A 21,764-nucleotide genomic window follows, 5' to 3' on the forward strand; every position below is an offset into this window, starting at 1 on the left:
ATAGACAAATTAATACAAAACTGTTATGTTGATTGCATAATATTTGTATGGCTGTCAGTGGAGGAACAGGCTTATTTCCTCCATTAATGTTGTAGCTACTGTACAATGTTAACCAGCTAAATGTTGACCTCTGGGTTGAGCTGGAGAAACGAAAGACCAGAGCCATTATAAGAAGATCCATTACTCCCTGCGAAGGCCTTTCAGAGGTTTTAATTGAGCTCGTCTCCAGGGCCTGCTCTCTGCTGACTGTTGTCGTGTCACAGATCTGCGTATGTGCTTACGTAGATAATTGTAGTGACTTTCTTCAGTTGAAATGAAGACGACGTCAGTCTTTAAATATATTTCAGATGCATCACTGTTCCATAGACAGATTTCCTATCACCGGTCATAATAACCTTACAAAGCTTATGACAAACCAGAGATGATAGAATGGAAGTGTGTTGAAATGTTTTCGGCTCTCAGGTAAGCAGTTTAACTGGCATTAGGGCTGAAATGTGACCTTTTTTTTCCCACAACTACACACTCTTGATTGTGACCCTGTCATGAGGCTCCGACACTTTTGACATCATTCTGCAGCTCTGAGGTTCACACCGGTTTCTCATGTCAGCAGAGCATCAGCGCAGCTGCAACTGCAGGATCACACTGAGTTTTCACACTGATGTCGTTTCTGCTGCGACTCTACACCGCATGAGCATTTCATTTGGTTATTGCCATAAACTGGCTATTCAAAATTGCCATAAATCTAATTTACATGGAATGGGCCAAATTTGTCCAATTGTAATTAATGTATATGTTAATCCAAATATTAATTAGTGTACAGAGAACTGAAGCCAAACACCAAAGTGAGACTATAAACTGCATTAATCATCAGATTTACTGAATATAAAGTGCTTTTCTTTTGCTTCCAGCAGTTCACTTCTATATTACATTACATTACATTACATTATATTATATTATATTAGTGATGATTTGGTGATGAATTTAGGGAAATTGTCGCAACCAAAAATATTTGTCCGGAACAGCAAAAATGTATTACTTTTGCAATTTCGGCAAAAGTAGTGGTTAACGCTTGGTTAAAATTTGGAAAATTTTGGTTTCTGTGTTTCTGGTAAAAAAAAGACTTTTGGAGCGTCACTAATTATATGAATGACTAATGATTGCAGTTGTCCTGTCTTGATGCATCCATGTCCCTCACTCTCTTTCAGGGTTCCACTTGATCCCTCGCTTGTCCTCCATCGTGCCGGAGAGCTGTCTGCTGATCGTGGTGGGCCTGCTGGTCGGCGGTCTCATGAAGCTGGTAGGCGAGATCCCTCCGGTGCTGGAGTCCAAGATCTTCTTCCTGTACCTGCTGCCTCCCATCATCCTCGACGCCGGCTACTTCTTGCCCATACGGCAATTCACTGAGAACCTGGGCACTATTCTCATGTTTGCAGTGGTGGGAACGCTCTGGAATGCCTTCTTCGTTGGTGGTCTGCTGTACGGCGTTTGCCAGCTGGAGGGCCATAGACTGGTGACAGTGGACCTGCTGTCGTGCCTGCTGTTCGGCTCCATCATCTCGGCTGTGGACCCCGTGGCTGTTCTGGCTGTGTTTGAGGAGATCCATATTAACGAGCTGCTCCACATCCTGGTGTTCGGAGAGTCTTTACTTAATGACGCCGTCACTGTGGTGAGTACACTGAGCTTATGAAAAAAAAAATAGTATTTGTTTATATTATTTATTCTAATTATTTATATATTTATTTGTGTGTGTGTGAGCTATAAATTAAAAAAATAATACATCTATACAAAAATTAACAGACATATAGAGATAAATAATTTAAGGTTTAAAATAATCAATAATATATTTGTATACAATCACTGTTTATTTATTCTAATTATTTTAATTATATGTAAGTGTGTGTGTATAACAGGGTTCCTCAATATATTATTTAAAGAGTCATAAGATAAATATTCAGATTTTTTTCCCCCCAGTAGTCTATTTTGTTCAAACAATTATGAACATTTTTAAATTGTAATTAATATTAAATTAATATTAATATTAAAAAACAAATGAACAAACTAAAAATCTGGATCTTCATGTCTGCCATGCAAGTCAACTGTTCCTGCTCATCTCCAGACTGATAAAAGGTATCTTTTCCATGTAGTTTTTGTCCTAACCACCCGCGACAGGGGATTCTATTTTCGAAACGGTTTCTATTTTCGTCGATTTTGCAGCTGATAATAGTTTAATGATTATGTGCTTAATTCAATGTTAAAAGTGTCTAATGTTTGAATATTATTTTGCATGACCTTTATAGCCATACTGAAAGCAACAACAGATATTTTACCTCAGATCTTGAAAATAAATCAAAGCAAAACTGTGGTAGGCTACGTTAAAATTGTGAACTCAATGTGAACCAACACGTGTGTTTTATAACAAAGATGCTATCAGTCAGTCAGTCACTCACTCACTCACTCAAAACTATTCAGGGATAACTGTTTATCTCCTGGTAAAATTCGCATTCCAGGGGTTAAATATTACATAAATATCACGTTATTGGGGTCGCTTCAACCCGTGGACATGAAAAAAAACACACGCGGCAGCCCACTAAAACCACGGACTTGGCAACACTGCAGTACGTCATATATAGAACGAGGGATCTGTTTACTGTTGGGGATTTGTCGTGTCGCGCCGCTCCGCATCCAGTGTAGACAGCATCACTGTTTATAATGGATTCTATTGTATTTTGTTGCGTCGTGCCGCGCCGCTCGCGCCCGGTGTAGACACGGTGTCAGACTAATGTCGCTGTCTGGTGCTGGGTTTGAATTTTCATGCCACATTATTTTAAATTAGCGCGGGCCAAACATTTTTCTCTCAAGGGCCGGATGTGACCCGCGGGCCGCCTATTGAGGAACCCTGGTGTATAATGTCTGTGTGTTTGTATATATGTTATATATATGTCATATATAAATATGTGTATATATATATATATATATATATATATATATGAGAAAAATATTCTTATTTTCAAATAATATAGTTTGTAAATTATTTAAGATAGATAGATAGATAGATAGATCTTAATGTTTAAGCATATAATGATATTATAGATAATGGTGTGCTTCTAATGTTATAGCAACAGTTTGGACAGGACCCTTTTCTATTCTAACATGACAATGCCTCTGTGTATAAGGCAAGGTTAAAAAAAGAAATGATTGATTGAGTCAGTGTGGAAGAACTTGGCTGGTCTGCAGAAAGCAGCTGAACACCTCTGGTGTGACTTTAAATGCAGACCTTGAGCCAAAAAACCAATGACTTGTACATACACTATATGGACAAAAGTATTGGGACACATCCTTCTTTAGAACAGAAAAAGGCACTTCCAAAACTGTGGCAACAAAGATGGAAACAATTCATGTCTTTAAAAATTGTATTTTCATCTCTGCTGCAACAGTTTTGGAAGTGTCTAAAATGTCTGCACCCATATGTACAAGTCATTGGTGTTTGGTTTGTATATATTTAGAATATAATTATATTGAAATTTACTCTCATAATATTAATATGTAATTTTATTTTAATTAATTTAATTGTCATTTTAATTAAATGGTGTTATTATTTTATATTAGTTATTGGCAGTATGTCATTTATTGTGTCCTGCCTGGGCTGTTGTAGCTCTCTATCGATCAGCCGCTAGTCTCTGTATAATCTATGGGATTGTTCCAGTCCTTCTCTCTCTGGGAGAATTCCCTCTCACAGCTCAGTTTATCAGCTGATTGAGTCTTGTGAAGAGGCGTCTCGTTTCCATTACCTCAACTGTTTTTCCTTGACTGCTTGACCTCGTGCTTTCAGTGAGCTTCTGTCTCGAGTGGTCAATGAAACAAATCACACTTAGAGGTGATCAATGAAAGAAGTCAAACATGACATCAGGTGTTCAGTGAAGTCCTCCTCTGCTAATCTGAGGAGTATTGGTTGTCCTGCTTTGTACGACTCCACTGGGAAGCAGTAAATAAATGTTTATTGAGTTTTTTTGCACAAGGACAAAAGGATCTGATAATATTTAATGCACTTCATAAAGTCTAATTCTGTGTATCTCCGCACGAGGAAAAAATACTAAATCTTGATGTTTACAAATTTTCGTAAATTTAAGCAAGAAACCTTGTGATGCAGTCTTAGCTAATGTGTTGAACTAACTTACTAACCAACTAGCTATCTGTCTAACTAACTAACTAAATAAATAAATAAATAATAAATGAAAGAATTGATATAATTTAAATAAATGTAAATAAATAAAATATATTTTATCATAGTAATACTATATTTATTTATGTACGTCTGCGAGTCAATTTAATAATTTAATTTAATTATGCAAATAAGAAATATATCATTATAATTGATTCAATTAATATATTAAGTGTGGGTGTGTGTGTATATATATTCTTCTGATACTGTATATTAATTAACATATATTATGAATAAGTATAATGAAGTATAATTAGAATAAATAAAAAATGTGTTGTTCATATATATTATTTAATCTAATATACGGTATATTCATTCAAATAAATTATATATACTATTTATTATAATTGACTATAATGGTTTATTAAAAAATATCACTTATAATACATTATAATATATCATTAATAAATTATATATATATTGCTCAAAAATTAAATTTTAATGTTAACTAAAAATAGTAATACATTAAAAAAATTTTTTATATAAATATAATATTAATTAAAATTGTTAACTAAAAAATGTAATTGAAATTATAAAATGTTAATTTTAATACCATTGTTAACACTATGCCCGGTTTCAAAGACAAGGCTTAATAGCCTAGTCCCAGACTAAAATGCATGTCTGAGCTCTTTTAACTGAAAGCAGCTTGCACTGACTGATCTTAAAATATGTCAGTGCCATTAATTTGTCTCAAGATGCACACCAGTAATGCTTTTTTTCTTTTCTGAGGCACATTTCTAAAAGATGCTGAAATGTCCTAATTGAACTATGGACAATCCTGGCCTAAACTAAGCCGTGTCTGTGAAACCAGGCCTGTATGTTTTGTTAAGCTGCCTGTGGCTCTAATGCTGTGGATGCTGTTCATTTCTGATGCACACTTCCTGGTGTTCTGTCTGTAGGTGCTGTATCATCTCTTTGAGGAGTACAGCAGTGTGGGCTCGATCACTGTCATGGATGTGTTTCTGGGTATCGTGTGTTTTCTGGTGGTGTCGTTGGGCGGTATCGTGGTGGGTGCCATCTACGGCATCCTGGCAGCCTTCACGTCCCGCTTCACCTCGCACACGCGCGTCATCGAGCCTCTGTTCGTCTTCGTCTACAGCTACATGGCTTACCTGTCAGCGGAGGTGTTTCATTTGTCCGGCATCATGGCGTAAGTCACCGCTTCATTTACTAGCAGTGTCATTTCACTATCATTGAGATACCATTACAGTGTTTTGCTAATATTTTGAATTATTTTTTATTTTAAGATTTTTTGTTTTTATTGTAATTTGAGATTAAGTTTTAGTCATTTTTATTTTAGTCTATATATTTTTTATACATTTTTTATTTTTTATATATATTAAAAAATATATATATTAAAAAAATTTAAAATTTTATTTGGTTTCTATTTTAAATGTTTTAGTTTTTTAGTTTCTTAATTTTTTTTAGTTTTAGTTATTTTAGTACATTTAGTACTTCTCAATTAAGGTTTACTTTATTTCAAGTAACGCAAATTATTTTGTTTCATTTTCATTTGAGTTGAAGTTTTAGCAGTTTTTTTAGCAGTCATTTTTATTATTATTTTTTAAATAGGTCTATAGTAATTTTTTTAGAATTAGTTGTTTTAGTTAATTATGTAAGCTTGATGAAAATAGAAAATGTTGCTGAAATTAAAGTTGACGTTTTGTTTTTATATTTTTAAATTTCATTTAAAGTTTATTTTATTCCAGTTAATGAAATAGTTTTTTATGTCTTTAGTTTAATTTAAATTTTAGCTCACGTTTTTTGTCATCTTTATTAGTTTTCTTTTAAATATGACTATATAGTTTTTATAAATTTTTATTTAACTTTTAGTTTTAGTTATTTTAGTCAAGTAAACCACATGAAAATGGTAAAAGCTGCCTTGGCAACTAGTTGAAATAAAATGTTTATTTTAAACTAAAACTAAAAAGTTTTTTTTTAAATTTCAGTTAAAGTTTATTTTATTTAAATTAATGCAAATGTGTTTTTTATGGTTTTAGTTAACTATAATAGCCCTGTTTACTAAAATGAGTTATTACATTTTAGTGGTCGCCAAGGCCGATATATCGGCCGATATTTGGCATTTTTCAAATATCGGCATCGGCCGATAAGTTTTTCTGTTTGACCGATGCGTTCGAGGCGGGACTTTTATTTTGACGGCGCTGAGAGCGGCAGCACCTGAGCAGTGAACACACAGTGCTCACATTCTCCCTCTTGTTCGCTGTCGTCGTTAACAGTTCTGTCCACGGGCAGAAGTCTGTCTAATAATGAGATAGAACTGTTAAACAAAGGAATTAAAATGTATACAAAAAGTATTATAACGATTGCTTTTACATTTTCAAATGATTTCAAATTTCTTAAATATTAATTAAAATAAATACAATTATATCGGCTTTATATCGGCCATCGGCCACCCTGCTTTCCAAGATATCGGCATCGGCTGTCAAAAAACACATATCGGTCGACCATTATTAAATTTTGCTAAAACGTTTTTATTTGGAATAACATGCACCAATAAATTGTGCACAATAAGATGCAAAATAAAATGCAACATGCTAAATTAATCAATTAGTTAATTATATTTCATTTGATTACATTTTAAAAGATTGATTCAATTGTTAAAGCTTGAATTCATTTCATTAGACACATTTTTTGATGATAAATTTGTATTAAATAATAAAACACAGAATGAAAATGGAAACAGATCTTCAAATCTCTTTTCCATTTTATTTTTCTGGATTCTGTGAAATTTTGCATAAAAATTTTTTTTATTTGGAGTAAAAAAGAGCAGGAGCATGCATTCATGTTGAATTTATTTAACATTAAATAAGTTGTAATTTTATGGGGCTTTTTTTATTTTGAAAATGTTTGCAGAGGACTCTCCAAAATTGCACAAGAGCGTATTCTGTTTCTGACTAAATGATAAAATCAATAAACAGGGCCAGATGAAGCAGGTCAGGGCTGGTTTTTCTCATCTATCGTCTAAAGGCGTCTTGGAGTCACTGCTCGTAAGTAACAGGCTGTCAGAGCTCGGTCAATACTTCGGCACTGAAGAAGGCTCTCGGTTATGATCTGGTGACGCTCGAGTGGATGATAAAAAGAGTCTGAAGCTCTGACAGGCCTGGAGATGAAGCAGTGATTCACAATGTGTCTCAAGGTCTGCAGAACTGATCCACCCATTACAACAAGCGATTAAAAATGGACAGGCTGGGTGGTGTAATATTGTTTAAAGATTTGTTTGTTTCTTTTTGAAAAAAATTAAAGGCAGTAAGGATACATTAAATTGATTTAAAGTGTCGGTAAATACATTTATAATGTTATAAAATAGTTTCATGTAAATGCTGTTCTTTTGAACTTTATATTTATCAAAGAATCCTGAAAAAAAATGCATCAAAGTTTTCTCAAAAATATGAAGCAGCGCGACTGTTTTCAACATTGATAATAAAAGCCCCTTATTTGACAAAAAAATAAAATGCTTGGTTTTAATTGTTATATTTGATTACTTTTAAAATATTTATTAAATTGTTAAAAAAAAGGTAAAAAAAAGTTTTATGTTTTAATTTAATTAGAAACCGTTGCAGTATTATTGTTTTTTAAAGTTGTGCAGCACCTTGCCTGAAAATGTTTTGTTGTAAATTTGTAATATTTTCATCTGATTTTAAAAGACTGATTAAATTGTTAAAGTTTTATTTAGTGATTTCATTAGACACCCTTATTTGATGATACATTTCTAGTAAATCATCAAACAAATAATCCAGAAAAAATAGAATTTAATATAGAAAACACAGAATTTGAAAAAACTGAAGACTGGAGTAATTATGCTGAAAATTCAACTTTGATCACAGAAATAAATTACATTTTTAAAATATATTTACTTAGAAAACAGCTATTTGAAATTGTAATAATATTTCACAATATTACTGTTATTACTGTATCTTTGACTAAATAAATGTTGAGCATAAGAGACTTATTTCAAAAACATTAAAAAAATCAGAACTTTCAAACTCGACACCACTGTTTGAATGGTAGTTTACATTTTATGCATTTGGCAGATTGTTTTCTAACTGTTTTACATATGAGTTTATGTATCTTGGAATGACCTTAGCAACAATATCTCGTATCTACCCTTTGAGTTACAAGATCTTGACATTAATGCATGCATTTGCTTGACATGATGTACCTTTTTACCCTTGTATAAAAAAAGTCATTTTATCTAAAAATGACACACAGTCTAGAATGCTTATTGCTCTATAAAACAGCACATTTCTTTTTCTTGAGCTGTGAAATAGCCTATTATACAAAGCATTGCTCCTGAAGGCACGGCTCACTGCGGTCACAGGAAGAGTTGTCACAGATGCCCTTTTAAAAGAGGAACAAATGAGAACAGGAGGAGCCTCACAAGTAGTGTTGCTTTTGGCGGCCTGTTTTAATTTTAGTTTTAGTCTAGTCTTTGTGTGAAACTGTCATTTTAGTTTTTATTAGTTTTAGTCACGTTCATACTCTTTTTAGTCTAGTCAAGTTTTAGTCAACTAAAAGTCTGAGCATTTTAGTCTAGTTTTAGTCGACGAAAACTGAGTTTAGTCATAATTTTCGTTGACGAAAGCAACACTACTCACAAGCCCAGGAGTTAAAATGATCAGCCCTGATCATGATCCCAATCAGAGGTGAAACTGCGTCAGTTCGGTTCACGCGACCCTCCTCTGTTAACTTTGTGTTTATCAGGTGGAGATAGTTAGACATTGAATCACACCCCATAATCCTGCACTGCCTCCACTTTCAGACAAAACCCAGTCACTTCAGCTAATTTGACACCTTTGAGACTCGACTGTAGGTGGAATTAGTTCCTCACACGTCGAGCTAAATGAGGGAAATCCAGATGTTCATTTTAAAGGGTGTATGCTGATGTATTTTGATGATTTATTGAAAGTGATGCAAATTGTTGGCATGGTGTGATTATGCAAGGGCTTGTCGAAATTCAACCCTTGGACCAACTGACTGTAGGGCAAATTGTGACAGAAATGTATTACTATTATATAGTAAAACTTGTCAAAGTAGTTAATAATGATAATAATAATAAATACCATTTATTGCAACATTATCCCCCGGTTTCACAGACAAGGCTTAAGCCTAGTCCTAGACTAAAATGTAAGTCTGAGCTGTTTCAACTGAAAGAAACTTGCACTGACTGATCTTAAAATATATCAGTGCCTTTGTTTTGTCTCAAGATGCACACCAGTAGGGTTGGGTATCGTTTGAATTTTATCGATTCCGATTCCGATTCCGATTCTTATCGATTCCTAGTTTCGATTCCAATAAGATAAAAAATCCAATATTAAAAAAAATTAAGTCAAACATTTAGATGTCAAACATTTATTATCTTTTTACAAAGCATTCTGTTGCAGCTGAATAACACGAGCAAAAATCAGCAGCCTACAGAACACTGCAAGAGGAATTTTGCCCATGCTTTAAAAAAAAATACCACAGCAAAAACAACTAGATTAATATAAATTTCAAATATTAAATTCATCCTTGCGACACCGACTCAGAAAACACTAGTTTATTAGTAAATTACTCAAATATCTCCTTACTATTTCCCCCTGTCACATTTATGGTAACACCATACTGCTGCTGGCGGGACAATAAACACCGTCGAGCCGCTAGCACGGTCTCGTGTTGTTTCCACCAGCGCGGCAATTTTTTTCATCACTAATTGATGGATGTCTAAAATATAAAAATAAGGAGAAGCCTAAAACAGGCCTGAGGCCCGGCCCGCGTCTGAACTATGACGTGAAAATTGGCCCGAAGCCCGGCCCGAGGGGCGTAAAAAAAGTCGGGGCCCGTCGGGCCCGGGCTGAAGTGCAGGGCTCTAGTTGCTGTCTCTCTAACACCGAACGCACGCAGATCTAAAAATACTGTACATGTGTGTTTTCTTTCTCATCTGTTTACGTTCACGTAAGACGAAAACGGCTGTGTTTATGATGATCTAGACTGACGTAGTTTTCTGCATATTGGTCGACAAATATGAAAGAAGTCAGTTTCGGCCCGGAACAACCTTTTCTACAGTGGAAATACACGGAACGGTTCGAGAACGGACACAAACCGGGAACCCGTACCGCGACCTCTGTTCTCTGTGCTCGCGCTTGCGCTTTGTGTGCGCTGCACGTAAACAGGGCGCATGATCTTTCCGTTCCTGTACTTAAATCGTTTTTAATCACATTAAAATGCGAGCGCAGGAATCGTTAAGCAGAATCAAAATGCACGCATCTTATTGAATACCCGGTTCTTGGAAATTTGGAACCGGTTCTAAAATGGAACCAGTTTTCGATACCCAACCCTACACACCAGTAATGTTTTTTCCTAAGCACGTTTATAAAAATTACTTAAATGTCCTAATTGAACTATGGCCTAATCCTGGCTTAGTCTAAGCCCTGTCTGTGAAACCGGGCCTATATTGTATTATTATTATTATTATTATTATGATTATTATTATTTTAAGGAATATCATAGAACCCCAAAATATTTTTTCACCCATATTTGAATACAAGCTGTGCAGCACCTTATTTGACAGAAAATAAAATAATATAAATAAATAAATACATTTTGAGAAGTAATTATTATTATTATTATTATTATTATTTTTAAAGAAATGTAATACCAACAAAATATTTTTATCCGTTTTAATTTATATGGTATACAGGTTCAGTTGTGCAGCGCCTTATTTTTACAAAAAATAAAAATGCAGTGTTTTGCTGTAAATTAATTGTCAGATGTTTTTATGAATTTCATTAGGAACCATTGTATTATTATTATTATTAGAAACACCTACTTTTATAGTTGTTGTTGTTATTATTTTTAAGTAATATTAAGCAAACAAAATATTTTTGATTTTAAAAGAATGATTACAAAACTTTTATGAAGTAATTTCATTAGATTCCATATGTGATGATAAATTTGTAATAAATCATAAAACACATCTACAAAAAAAAAAAAAAAGAAGGAAAATACAGAATTTGTGGGGGAAAATTAAATGTGGAGTTTACTTGTAAACAGAGTTATGATTAAATTGATTCTGGAGGTCTAACAAACATCCCTATTAAAGGTATGAAATGAGTATTTTGATAAATCTTGATATCAGATGATATGGAGGAAGTATTGTCAGGTCAGTAACGTAGATGAATCTTCTGTCTCCAGGCTAATCGCATGTGGTGCCGTCATGCGTCCCTACGTGGAGGCCAACATTTCCCATAAATCCCACACCACCATCAAGTACTTCCTGAAGATGTGGAGCAGCGTGAGCGACACGCTCATCTTCATCTTCCTGGGAGTGTCGACCGTGGCCGGGCCGCACGAGTGGAACTGGACCTTCGTGATGGCGACCCTCATTTTCTGCCTGGTGGCGCGTGTTCTGGGTGAGTGAAGTTTAGCAGGACCTCCTGAATCTGCTAATTATTCACGAGATTTCACTAGAAGTATAACTCAGTAAGTCTCACTTCCGTATCTGGGGTGTGACTGCGATTGTGTGCATTTGCGTCATGGCTTCAGGGAAGGTCCATCATCTTTAAAGGGTTAGTTCACCCAAAAATGAAAATTAGCCCATAAATTACTCGCCCTCAAGTCATCCTAGGTGTATATGACTTTCTTCTTTCAGACGAATCCAGTCGGAGTTCAAAATATTCTTAAGTAAAATTTATTTTTTTTGTGGGAATTTAATCGTTTAGATTAATCGACAAATTAGTCGATAGATTAGTCTAAATAAAAATAGTCGTTAGTGGCAGCCCTAATATATATACACACATGCATACATATACACATACATATATACACACACATACACACACACACACACACACATATATATATATATAGAGAGAGAGAGGGAGAGGAAGGAAGGTTCATTTTACTTCTTTCTTAATGACTTCTGTTTGTCTATTTAAAGAAGCTGTTCTATTTGGTGAATGCCCTGAGGTTGTGAATGGTGGCACATTTTTCAATGCTTGTGTTTAATTAATGTTGTACTTCATTCAAAGGTGTTGTCGGCTTGACCTTCGTGATCAATAAGTTCCGTATCGTCAAACTCACCTCTAAGGACCAATTTATCATAGCTTATGGAGGATTGAGAGGAGCCATCGCCTTCTCCCTGGTCTACCTGCTGAAGACTGAACACTTCCCCATGAGAAACATGTTCCTCACCGCCATCATCACTGTCATCTTCTTCACGGTGTTTGTGCAGGTCAGTGACCGCCTCTCAAGTTGTTATAATTCATAAATAAATAAAATAAAATAAAAAATAAATGTTTGATATACACACGCTTTATATATAAATATATGCACATGTAATATTATATATAAACCTAAAATAAAGTAGAAATTAAAAGTTCAGTAAAAATATTTGATATAATAAACGCTTTTTATTATATTTATTGTATTATTGTGTGTAGTTTGTGTATATGTATATATATATATATGTGTGTGTGTGTGTGTATATATTAGGGATATGCCGGTATCAAATTTTCATGTTGCGATTAATTGCTCATGCTTTTATCACGGTATACGGTATGATATAGATATATTATATAAAAATATTATATAAAATATAATTTACTTTAAATTAAAAAAAATTATTTATTTATAAAATCAATTAAATAATAAATTATAAAAAGTCAATGCAAGGATGCATCAATGTAATATTGTGAAAAAAGAATTATTAAATTGGCCCAACACAAGCTCTGATTAGGCAAAAATTTACATAATCCTGCGGAATGAATTTGAAAATGAAAATCAATGAAATTCTGTGAAGTTATTTCAAATATGATGAAACAATTATCTTAAAGTGTATATTTTTGTGTTTAAAATTCTGCTGAAATTAGTTTAAAAATCATAAAGTGAAATCTGTGGAATTTCATTTCCTTTCAGAATTTAGTGCAGGCCTAGCTACTCATCAACCTTGTGTTTGATATATTGATGTAATGGCCTCAGACTTGGTTATTGAAGCGTCTTGCGCTCCATCAGGTTTTACTGGCTGCTGGATTATCGAACGCTCTCGTATGGTTTGTTTTGTTTTTTTTGCAGTGAGCATTTTACACCATTATTTCTTCTTCTTCTGTCTCTCTCGGCTCTTTGTGAGCCCCGATGGCTCTGAGATATGCATGAGCTGCTGAAAATGGCCTGAAAGTAACCCTCTTGGTTTCTGTTTTGAATGATTGATATTGTAACGTGAGGCTTCAAAAACAGTGCTACAAAAGAGCAGGACCAACACAGAGTCTGTGTACAATACACAGAAACGATGAGATCCAGATCTTCACATGTTTGTATCGTGGATTCACTGATGGTGGCTGATGTTTTGGAGTTGTTTTAGCGTGTCCAAGTAGCTCAGGGTCAGTGCATCATGGTTCTCCTCAAGTTAAAGATAAAAACGGCTTTGCAGATCTATTGTAATCTCCTCATGAGTTTTTGCAAGGTTTCTGTGGGTCTTAAAAAGGTCTTAAATCAGAGCAGAAAGTCATGGCATTAAATTTTGCATACATTGGACAAAATAATTTACTTCCTTAGTACTTTTGTCGTGTTTTCCAATACAAACATCTAAACATCCTTAAATCAAGACACATTTACTTGAGATGCAGATTGAACATATAAAGTCCTGTTTTTTGAGAAATTGAACAAAACGAAGCAAGTTTATGCTTAAAGAGCAGCAAATATCTGTTAATGGGGAACCAAAACTTGGGGAATTAAGTAGATTTTTCTGAGCTCATTGGCAGATATTTGTTCTTGTTTAATCATAAACTTACTTCATTTTGATCAATTTCTCTTAATCTTATTTTGCTTCTTGGTTTTGTCGTAAAATACATTTGCGTATATATGTGTAATATTATATAAACCTAAAATAAAGTACAAATTAAAAGTTCAGTAAAAATATTTGATATACACTTTTTTTATATATAATATATAAATGCAATTTTTATTTGTACATTTAAGATAAGTAGATAGATAAAACTAAAATTAAAAAAATGTAATTAAAAGTAAAAAAATATATGATTTATGTATGTGTGCACTTATATGGATATGGATAGATTTGCTTCATTTTGCTTCTTGATTTTATGTCGTAAAATACATTTGCACTGGAAAATGACTAAAATACAGAGGAAGAACTGTTTTTTGCAGTAAGATCAGAAAGTACAATAAAAGTTATTTCCATATTGTAGTAGCCATAAGTTTTTACATGCAAGTTTTTATATCATAAGTATTTACTTTTCTGAAGTGTTGCTAATACAAGAATTTTGCATTTAGAGACCATATTGATAATGTTTTTGCACCGTTTAATTTATTCCTTACATTTTCTTTACTTAATCTTAAAACGTCTTCAATTTACCTTCCTAAAACCTGCAGAAACAGTAAACCCCTGAGGTTTTAATGTGTCAGAGGTGTTTTCTCTCATCGCTGGGACTCAAGACGACACTGTCAGGCACTCGGTGATTTAGTGTGGAGAATTGATTACAGTGGAAATTTTCAGGAGGTTTTCTCTGCTTTGTGGAGGCTGCTGGAAGAGGAATTGTTTGTCTTCTGCTCTGTGCGCTGCTGTTGGTTGGTGTCAGGTTTAAATACTGTGTCTCTATTCACACATTTGAACAAGGACGTAAGGGAAGGTCTCAAATTGCGAGGTTTGTGTTACCCTACCTGTGTTTCATGTTTGCGACGTGTTTGTGATTGTCTGTGTTGTGGTTTCTTTCTGTAGTAATGCGTCACATAAAGTGACCCCAAAAAAGTATTTACTTTACTTTTTACACTTTAAACTGTATGAATGGATTAGATTTAATCAAAATATCAAACTGAGGCCTTGTTTTAAAAGTAAAGAGTCAAGACAAAACCTTTTTAATAATAAAAACGTGTTAAGAAAGTAAATGCAGTCAATTATGATTTCATGTTAGTTTTTTTGTTTTGTTTTTTTTTTGCATTTCTTACCTAACAAATGTCTTTGAAGACATGTTGAAAACAGTCTTCTCTCCTCATATTTTATTTTATTTTATTTTATTTTATTTATCCAGTGCAGTGCAATGCAGTTATATCTAAGGCAGTGACAGAGCTGTTTTTAGAAATGGTTTGCTTGACCATTGTGCTTTTATTTTATTTTATTATACAGTGCAACATTTATTATATAAATATAGTCATTTATAATATAATAATTTAATTTAATTTAATTTAAATATAATGTTAATTATTTATTATGCATAGTTAAATTTAAAGCAGTGACATTCATGCAATTTTAGGTTTACCTCTTTTGGGGACAATGCATATGATATCTGTTTTTTATCCATTTTATTTTATATGCAGATCTATCTAAAATCTATCAAAAGATCTGTGATCTCGCTGCATAGAGTTTGTGCTGTTCGCAGGAAGTGGAAGGTGGAGACCGTTTGCAGTGTCAGATGTGATGGTGCATTTGCTATTGCTGCATGCGGTGGTATCTTGATCTCTGCCAGCCTCTGACTGACCTTGAGGAAGAACCTTCTTCACGTAGAAACAGCGCCAGTGTAACAAACACTGCAGTCACAGTCACCCCTCTGTCCTTCACCATTGCTCAGCACACTGTAGTATGAATAATCATGCATGCACAAGCCAGGACACGCTATGAATTACAGCTCAGGACAGGAGGTGCCGCCCACTGCGTGTTAATCTAATTGCTCGCTAGTCATGACATGCAATTCTTTTAGTTGTCAGAAGGTTTCGTATTTTATTTATTTAGCGGAACAAGAGTTGTAAAATGCCTTTCTATTCCCATCACATTCCCATTTTCTTGTCTCAAATACACACACACACACAAACCATGTCACACTGCATAGTTTGAATTTTATTTTATGCGGTGCAATGCAACTATATCAAATGCAGTGAAAGATGTTTTAGAAGTGTTTAAGAAATGTTTTGCGTGACAATAGTGCTATTTTATTTTATTTCTAATGCAGTGACTCATGCAATTTTAGGTTTACCTCCTTTTTTTGGGGCCAATGCATGTGAGAAAAATATTGATTTTTCAAGATGACATTGATAAGTGGTTTGCTTAACAATTTGCTTAGCATTGTGCCATCCTTTTTTATGTTATCCAATTTTTTAAACGACTAAAGCTGTATCGTTTGCATTTAAATAGGACCATCTGTGAGCAGTCATCAATTTCCGCTCTTCTCTCTTTGTTTTGGCAGGGCATGACCATTCGACCTCTGGTGGACCTCCTGGCGGTGAAGAAGAAACAGGAAACGAAGCGATCTATTAATGAGGAGATTCACACACAGGTGCTGCTCATCTCTGAGTTTCTCCCATCTGTGATTCAGGAATATTTGATGCTTTCCCAACATTCTGCCAGTCCAGAATAGATTCGATTACACAGTCTTGTTCACAATAAAGCAGGGCTGGTTTAGATGAGTTAATTATTTCGTTCTCTTGTTTGGGTTTGTGTAACATCCAGTACTACTGAAGATGAGTGTGTGTGAGTGCCACCTGCTGGTCACATACTGGTACAGTCACAGTTTTATTCAGAAATACAGCTTGATGTGTTTAGAATGACAGGTGTCAGGTGTCTTTGTTTAGACATAAAATGCCTAGAATGTTTCCAGGTCATATTTGAACAAATATTTGAAAAAAAAATTAAGAAAATTAAGCCCATTCGTAAACCACTATGATATTTTTGAACCATAATATAAAAATAATAATAAAATAAAAATATATTTTGATTTGAATTAAAAATAAGATTTTTTTTTTATTAAAATGGTAAATGCCATCAGGAAAATCTAAAGAGAATCACCATCAGGAATTGGGAATGTCAAACATTAATGAAAATTTAGCAGGAAAATGTGCTTAATTGTCATGAAAATAATGACGCCATGCAAGAAATCTGAATTATCTTAAAAATAGACTCTTTAGTTGAATAAGAATGTTTCCAGGTAACATTGCACAGCTAAATCACAGGGGGAAAATTGTCAAATTTTGTATGAAGAAAATGAACCCCATTTTTGCATTGTGACATTATTTTCATGACAATTAAGCATTCTCTTTACCATAATGCAAAAAGTCTCATAATTGTAAATTGCTTTATTTTTGTTAGAATATACTTTACTAGTATATACTTTAAATTTGAAGTAAATTAAAGTTTCAAAAAAATACTGTAAAACATAGAATCTGAAGAGAATTACTGTCAAGAATTGGGAATGACAAACTCAAGTAAAATGTTGCAACACATTAATGACAATTTTGCAGGAAACGTTTAATTTCCATGAAAATGTCTCAATGCAAAAAGTCTTAATCATCCTATGAATAGAAGTAATTTTCTTTAGGTAAAATTAATCTTCACCTTAATATCAGAACAATGTAATGCAGCCTTTTAAAATCAGACTGTATGTATCATAGAGACTTGAGGGCCTGTAAGCAATCACCTAGCAACACCTTAGCAACCACCCAGAGCACTTAAAGGTGACATATCATGAAAATCTGACTTTTCCAGGGTGCATCTACCAACCAAGGAAACGTGAAAAAGATTAACCCAGTAACTTTGTTTTGGTTAGCCTTTTTCTGCAAGCGTCTGAGAAAACGAGCGAGTCTGATTTCGTTCCCTTGGTGACGTGGCAAAGGGATCTCATTATAATATTACCGCCCCTTAATCTGTAAGTTTCCACCCACAGCGCTGATAAATGATCTGTGGAGTATTTTGAGCTGAAACTTTACAGACACATTCTGGGGACACCAGAGACTTATATTACAAATTGTAAAAAGGGGCATAATATGTCTCCTTTAAGGAACTGCATGACAATGTGTGCACCAACAGTATAACATTATATAAAGATGTAATTCTTACAACTCTGGCTAATCAAACACTCACAGTACGTTAAAGCAGTGACTCGTGTGTTTTTGTTCAGGAGAAAGGCTTCCCTAATAATCACACTGAGCCTCAGTAAATGTTTTGGCATCAACAGCATGAGTGCAGTGCTCAGTAAACAGAGGCGTCTCCGTTATAAATGGGCAGATTAAATGAATGGTTGTCCATAGCTGGGAGCGTTGAGAACATTTATAATGATAACAACAATTCAGATGAGAAAAACCCCAGTGAAATATCACTATTCTCCATACTAGATTTGAGATCACAGCAACAAATAATATGCTAGTGAATACATTCTTATGTAAAAAGTTAAATATGAACATAAATGTTGACAAAGTAAATTAAAATAAGAGTATCTATTCATTCTCTGATGTATGAGGTATGTTCTTGTACAACTTTAAATGTAGAAATATATTATTTAACTTAACATATACTGTATATTTATTATATTATATGAATTTAATATGAATATTCTTTAGAAAAAGCAGGTGGCAGTTTGTATGCCAGACATGAGCTTGGATCCACTCCACAAAACTCCGTACAGAACATTTTGCCCACAAATTGGCATTTATTCATCACTCATAAAGCTTATTGTTGCTATGGAAACACCTATTTGCATGAGCGTCTTATCATGTTAATGCTGTGAGTGACTGGCAGAAATCTCTCTTCTGTCCAATTTAATGTTCATTATCAACATCATGTTCAGCTGCAGCTTCCGTTTAACTGATAATCTCAGCATTATTGATTGATATTGTAGTTTATGTTTCCTAAACAGCTTATCTATTGTCATTTCATTGTCTTTAGTTTTTGGACCATCTGCTAACCGGCATCGAGGACATCTGCGGACATTACGGACATCATCACTGGAAGGACAAGTACGTATGTAACTCAAAGTCAAATTTGGCTTTTCTGTGTGCGATTTTAAGATTATTTGAAGTCTATATGAAATCATAACGATTCCTATGTCTGGTCTTGGTATTTGGATGATGTTTTAAAACCAGACGTGTTTTTTTGTTTAGTTGGTTGAGTTTACAGTCTGGATCTTTTGCAGCAGAGAAAGTGAGTTTTAGGATCAAATTTGGAAAGAATATGGAGAACCACATGTAGTTTGGTTCATTTCAATGCACTGTGTCAGTATGTTCCACATGGATTCCAGACAAAGCTTCAGTGTTTCTCTGCCGTAATGACACTGAATGCCAGGGTTTGTTATCTGGATAAAAATAACCACGATCATATGAAAGCTTCACCTTTTCCTTCTCATTTCCAGGCTGAACCGGTTCAATAAGAAGTACGTGAAGAAGTGCCTGATAGCAGGCGAGCGCTCCAAAGAACCGCAGCTGATCGCCTTCTACCACAAGATGGAGATGAAGCAGGCCATCGAGCTGGTGGAGAGCGGCGGCGGAGCCAAGTTTCCCTCGGCCCTGCCGTCCACCGTCTCCATGCAGTGAGTGCTTCCAACCTCCATAATCAGGATCTGTTTTAGAATTCATGGAATGCAAATAGAATATATGGAATTTGTAGAATGCTTATATAAGGTGTATGGAAAGTGCATTGGATTTAAGGAGTGATTATAGCACATTTGGGATGTTATAGAAGGAATGAAGAATGTGTGGAATTAATATGCATGTTTTGGAGTATGTGTGGAATTCATGGAATGTGTGGAATTTGGTGAGAATACATGGATTTTTTTGGGTGTGTATGGAATGCATGGAGAATGTGTGGAAGGCATGCAGGATATGGAATGCATGTAGAGTGTGGAATGTGTAAAAAATTTATGTAATGTATGTAGAATGTATGCAATTGATGGATTACATTATAGAATGTGTAAGGAATTTAGAAAATGTGTGGAATTCGACTAGAATACATGGAATTCTTGGAATGTGTATGGACTTTAGAAAATGTGTTAAATGTGTGGAATGTGTAAAGAATTTATATAATGCATGAATAATATGTGGAATGAATGCAATTTATGGAATGCATGTTGAATTTGGAGAATGTGTGCTATGTATACAATTTATGGAATGCATATACAATGTGTAAGGAATTTGGAGAATATGTGAAATGTTTGCAGTTTATGGAATGCATGTTGAATTTGGAGAATGTGTGCTATGTATACAATTTATGGAATGCATATACAATGTGTAAGGAATTTGGAGAATATGTGAAATGTTTGCAGTTTATGGAATGCATGTTGAATTTGGAGAATGTGTGCTATGTATACAATTTATGGAATGCATATACAATGTGTAAGGAATTTAGAGGTTGTGTGGAATTCGACTAGAATACATGGAATTTTTGGAATGTGTATGGACTTTAGAGAATGCATGGAGAATGTGTGGAATGCATAAAAAGTGTGGAATGCATATAGAGAGTGAAATGTGTAAAGCAATGTACGAGTATGCAATTTATGAAATGCATAGAATGTGAAACATGTAGGGAATTTAGAGAATGTGTGGAATGCATGCAATTTGTAAAATACATATAGCATGTGGAATGTGTGAGGAATTCATATAATGCACAGAGAATGCGTGGAGAGTACGCAGTTTATATAATACATATAGAATGTAGAATGCATGGAAGGTGTAAGGAATTTATGTAATGCATGGAGAATGTGTGGAATTTCTAGAATTCATGGAATGTGTGTAGATTTTGTGAAATTTGTGTTTGTTCTAGGATAATAATTTTTTTTATTTTGATCTCAAATGTTTTCCAGGAACATCCAGCCCAAGAAGCCTCCTCAGGACCGGGCACTGCCGCAGCTCTCCAAGGCTCGTGAGGAAGAGATCAGGAAGATCCTGCGCACCAACCTGCAGAGGACCCGCCAGAGAGTGAGCGCTCACCACTTCCTGTTCTCAAACTGCTCTTTTTGTATTTCCTTTATTTCTGTGATTAACGCGGATCAAACTAAATTGTCTTGTGTATTTTCAGCTGCGCTCGTACAACAGACACACTCTGGTTGCTGATCCATACGAGGACGGCTGGAATGAGATCCTTATCAAACGGAAGAAAATGAAGGAGCTGGAAAAGAAGGTTTGAAGTTAATGATCGACTGATACAACATCATTATCAGATCATCTAAACTCTCAGATAGCTCAAAATCTGCCCATAGCCTTATTAATTCATACTATTTATATAATAACGAGGTAAAATTCATCTTAATTCATTGTTATACTGTCACTGGCCATTAAAAATCATCTCAGTTGGCCGCTATTTGATATAAAAAGATGGGTGGTCTTGATAGGTTGAATGTGCTTTATTAGTCTTAACAGAATGTCACCATTGAAGGTTTTATCTCTCTACTTTCAGATATCACAGATGAACAATTACCTCACTGTTCCCGCTCCGCCTCCTGATTCCCCCACCATCGCTCGAGCTCGACTGGCTTCAGGTGAGTTTATTCTGCTGGACCGCTGATATACGAGTTGAGGATCCTGTTGTGTCACTGAAATCTTTGTCTTTTGTTCGGAGTGGATTCAGCCTCAGGTCTTTCCTCTCAGTGAATGTGCTGTGAATTGACAATCATTCAGGCTAGAGTTTGTTGTACAGTGCCCTCTAGTGATCAACACTTTTAAGTTCAACACAATCAAGCCATATTCCTTACCAGTGTTCATTTTGACAGGCATTTTTGATTTAGTCTTAATCTTGAGACAAAAACGCTTAATAGTCTTAGTCACATTTTAGTCATTTGAG

The 21,764-nt window shown here is 34.5% G+C and overlaps 1 protein-coding gene across 1 annotated transcript in view; it reads left to right on the forward strand.

The window, feature by feature from the left end:
• Nucleotides 1-1,027: 1,027 nt before the first annotated feature.
• slc9a1a (solute carrier family 9 member A1a) overlaps nucleotides 1,028-21,764 on the forward strand; it is a 23,325-nt gene continuing 2,588 nt past the window's right edge. Inside the window, exons 1-11 of the mRNA XM_016519490.1 lie at nucleotides 1,028-1,055; nucleotides 1,206-1,666; nucleotides 5,119-5,369; nucleotides 11,411-11,628; nucleotides 12,247-12,449; nucleotides 16,408-16,497; nucleotides 18,879-18,949; nucleotides 19,342-19,518; nucleotides 20,788-20,902; nucleotides 21,003-21,104; nucleotides 21,381-21,462. Coding sequence (XP_016374976.1) covers nucleotides 1,028-1,055; nucleotides 1,206-1,666; nucleotides 5,119-5,369; nucleotides 11,411-11,628; nucleotides 12,247-12,449; nucleotides 16,408-16,497; nucleotides 18,879-18,949; nucleotides 19,342-19,518; nucleotides 20,788-20,902; nucleotides 21,003-21,104; nucleotides 21,381-21,462 — 1,798 coding nt within the window. The remainder of the gene's footprint in view (nucleotides 1,056-1,205; nucleotides 1,667-5,118; nucleotides 5,370-11,410; nucleotides 11,629-12,246; nucleotides 12,450-16,407; nucleotides 16,498-18,878; nucleotides 18,950-19,341; nucleotides 19,519-20,787; nucleotides 20,903-21,002; nucleotides 21,105-21,380; nucleotides 21,463-21,764) is intronic.

This window comes from Sinocyclocheilus rhinocerous, unplaced genomic scaffold, assembly GCF_001515625.1.
Source record: "Sinocyclocheilus rhinocerous isolate Xijiao unplaced genomic scaffold, SAMN03320098_v1.1 scaffold389, whole genome shotgun sequence".
NCBI classification, from domain to species: domain Eukaryota; kingdom Metazoa; phylum Chordata; class Actinopteri; order Cypriniformes; family Cyprinidae; genus Sinocyclocheilus; species Sinocyclocheilus rhinocerous.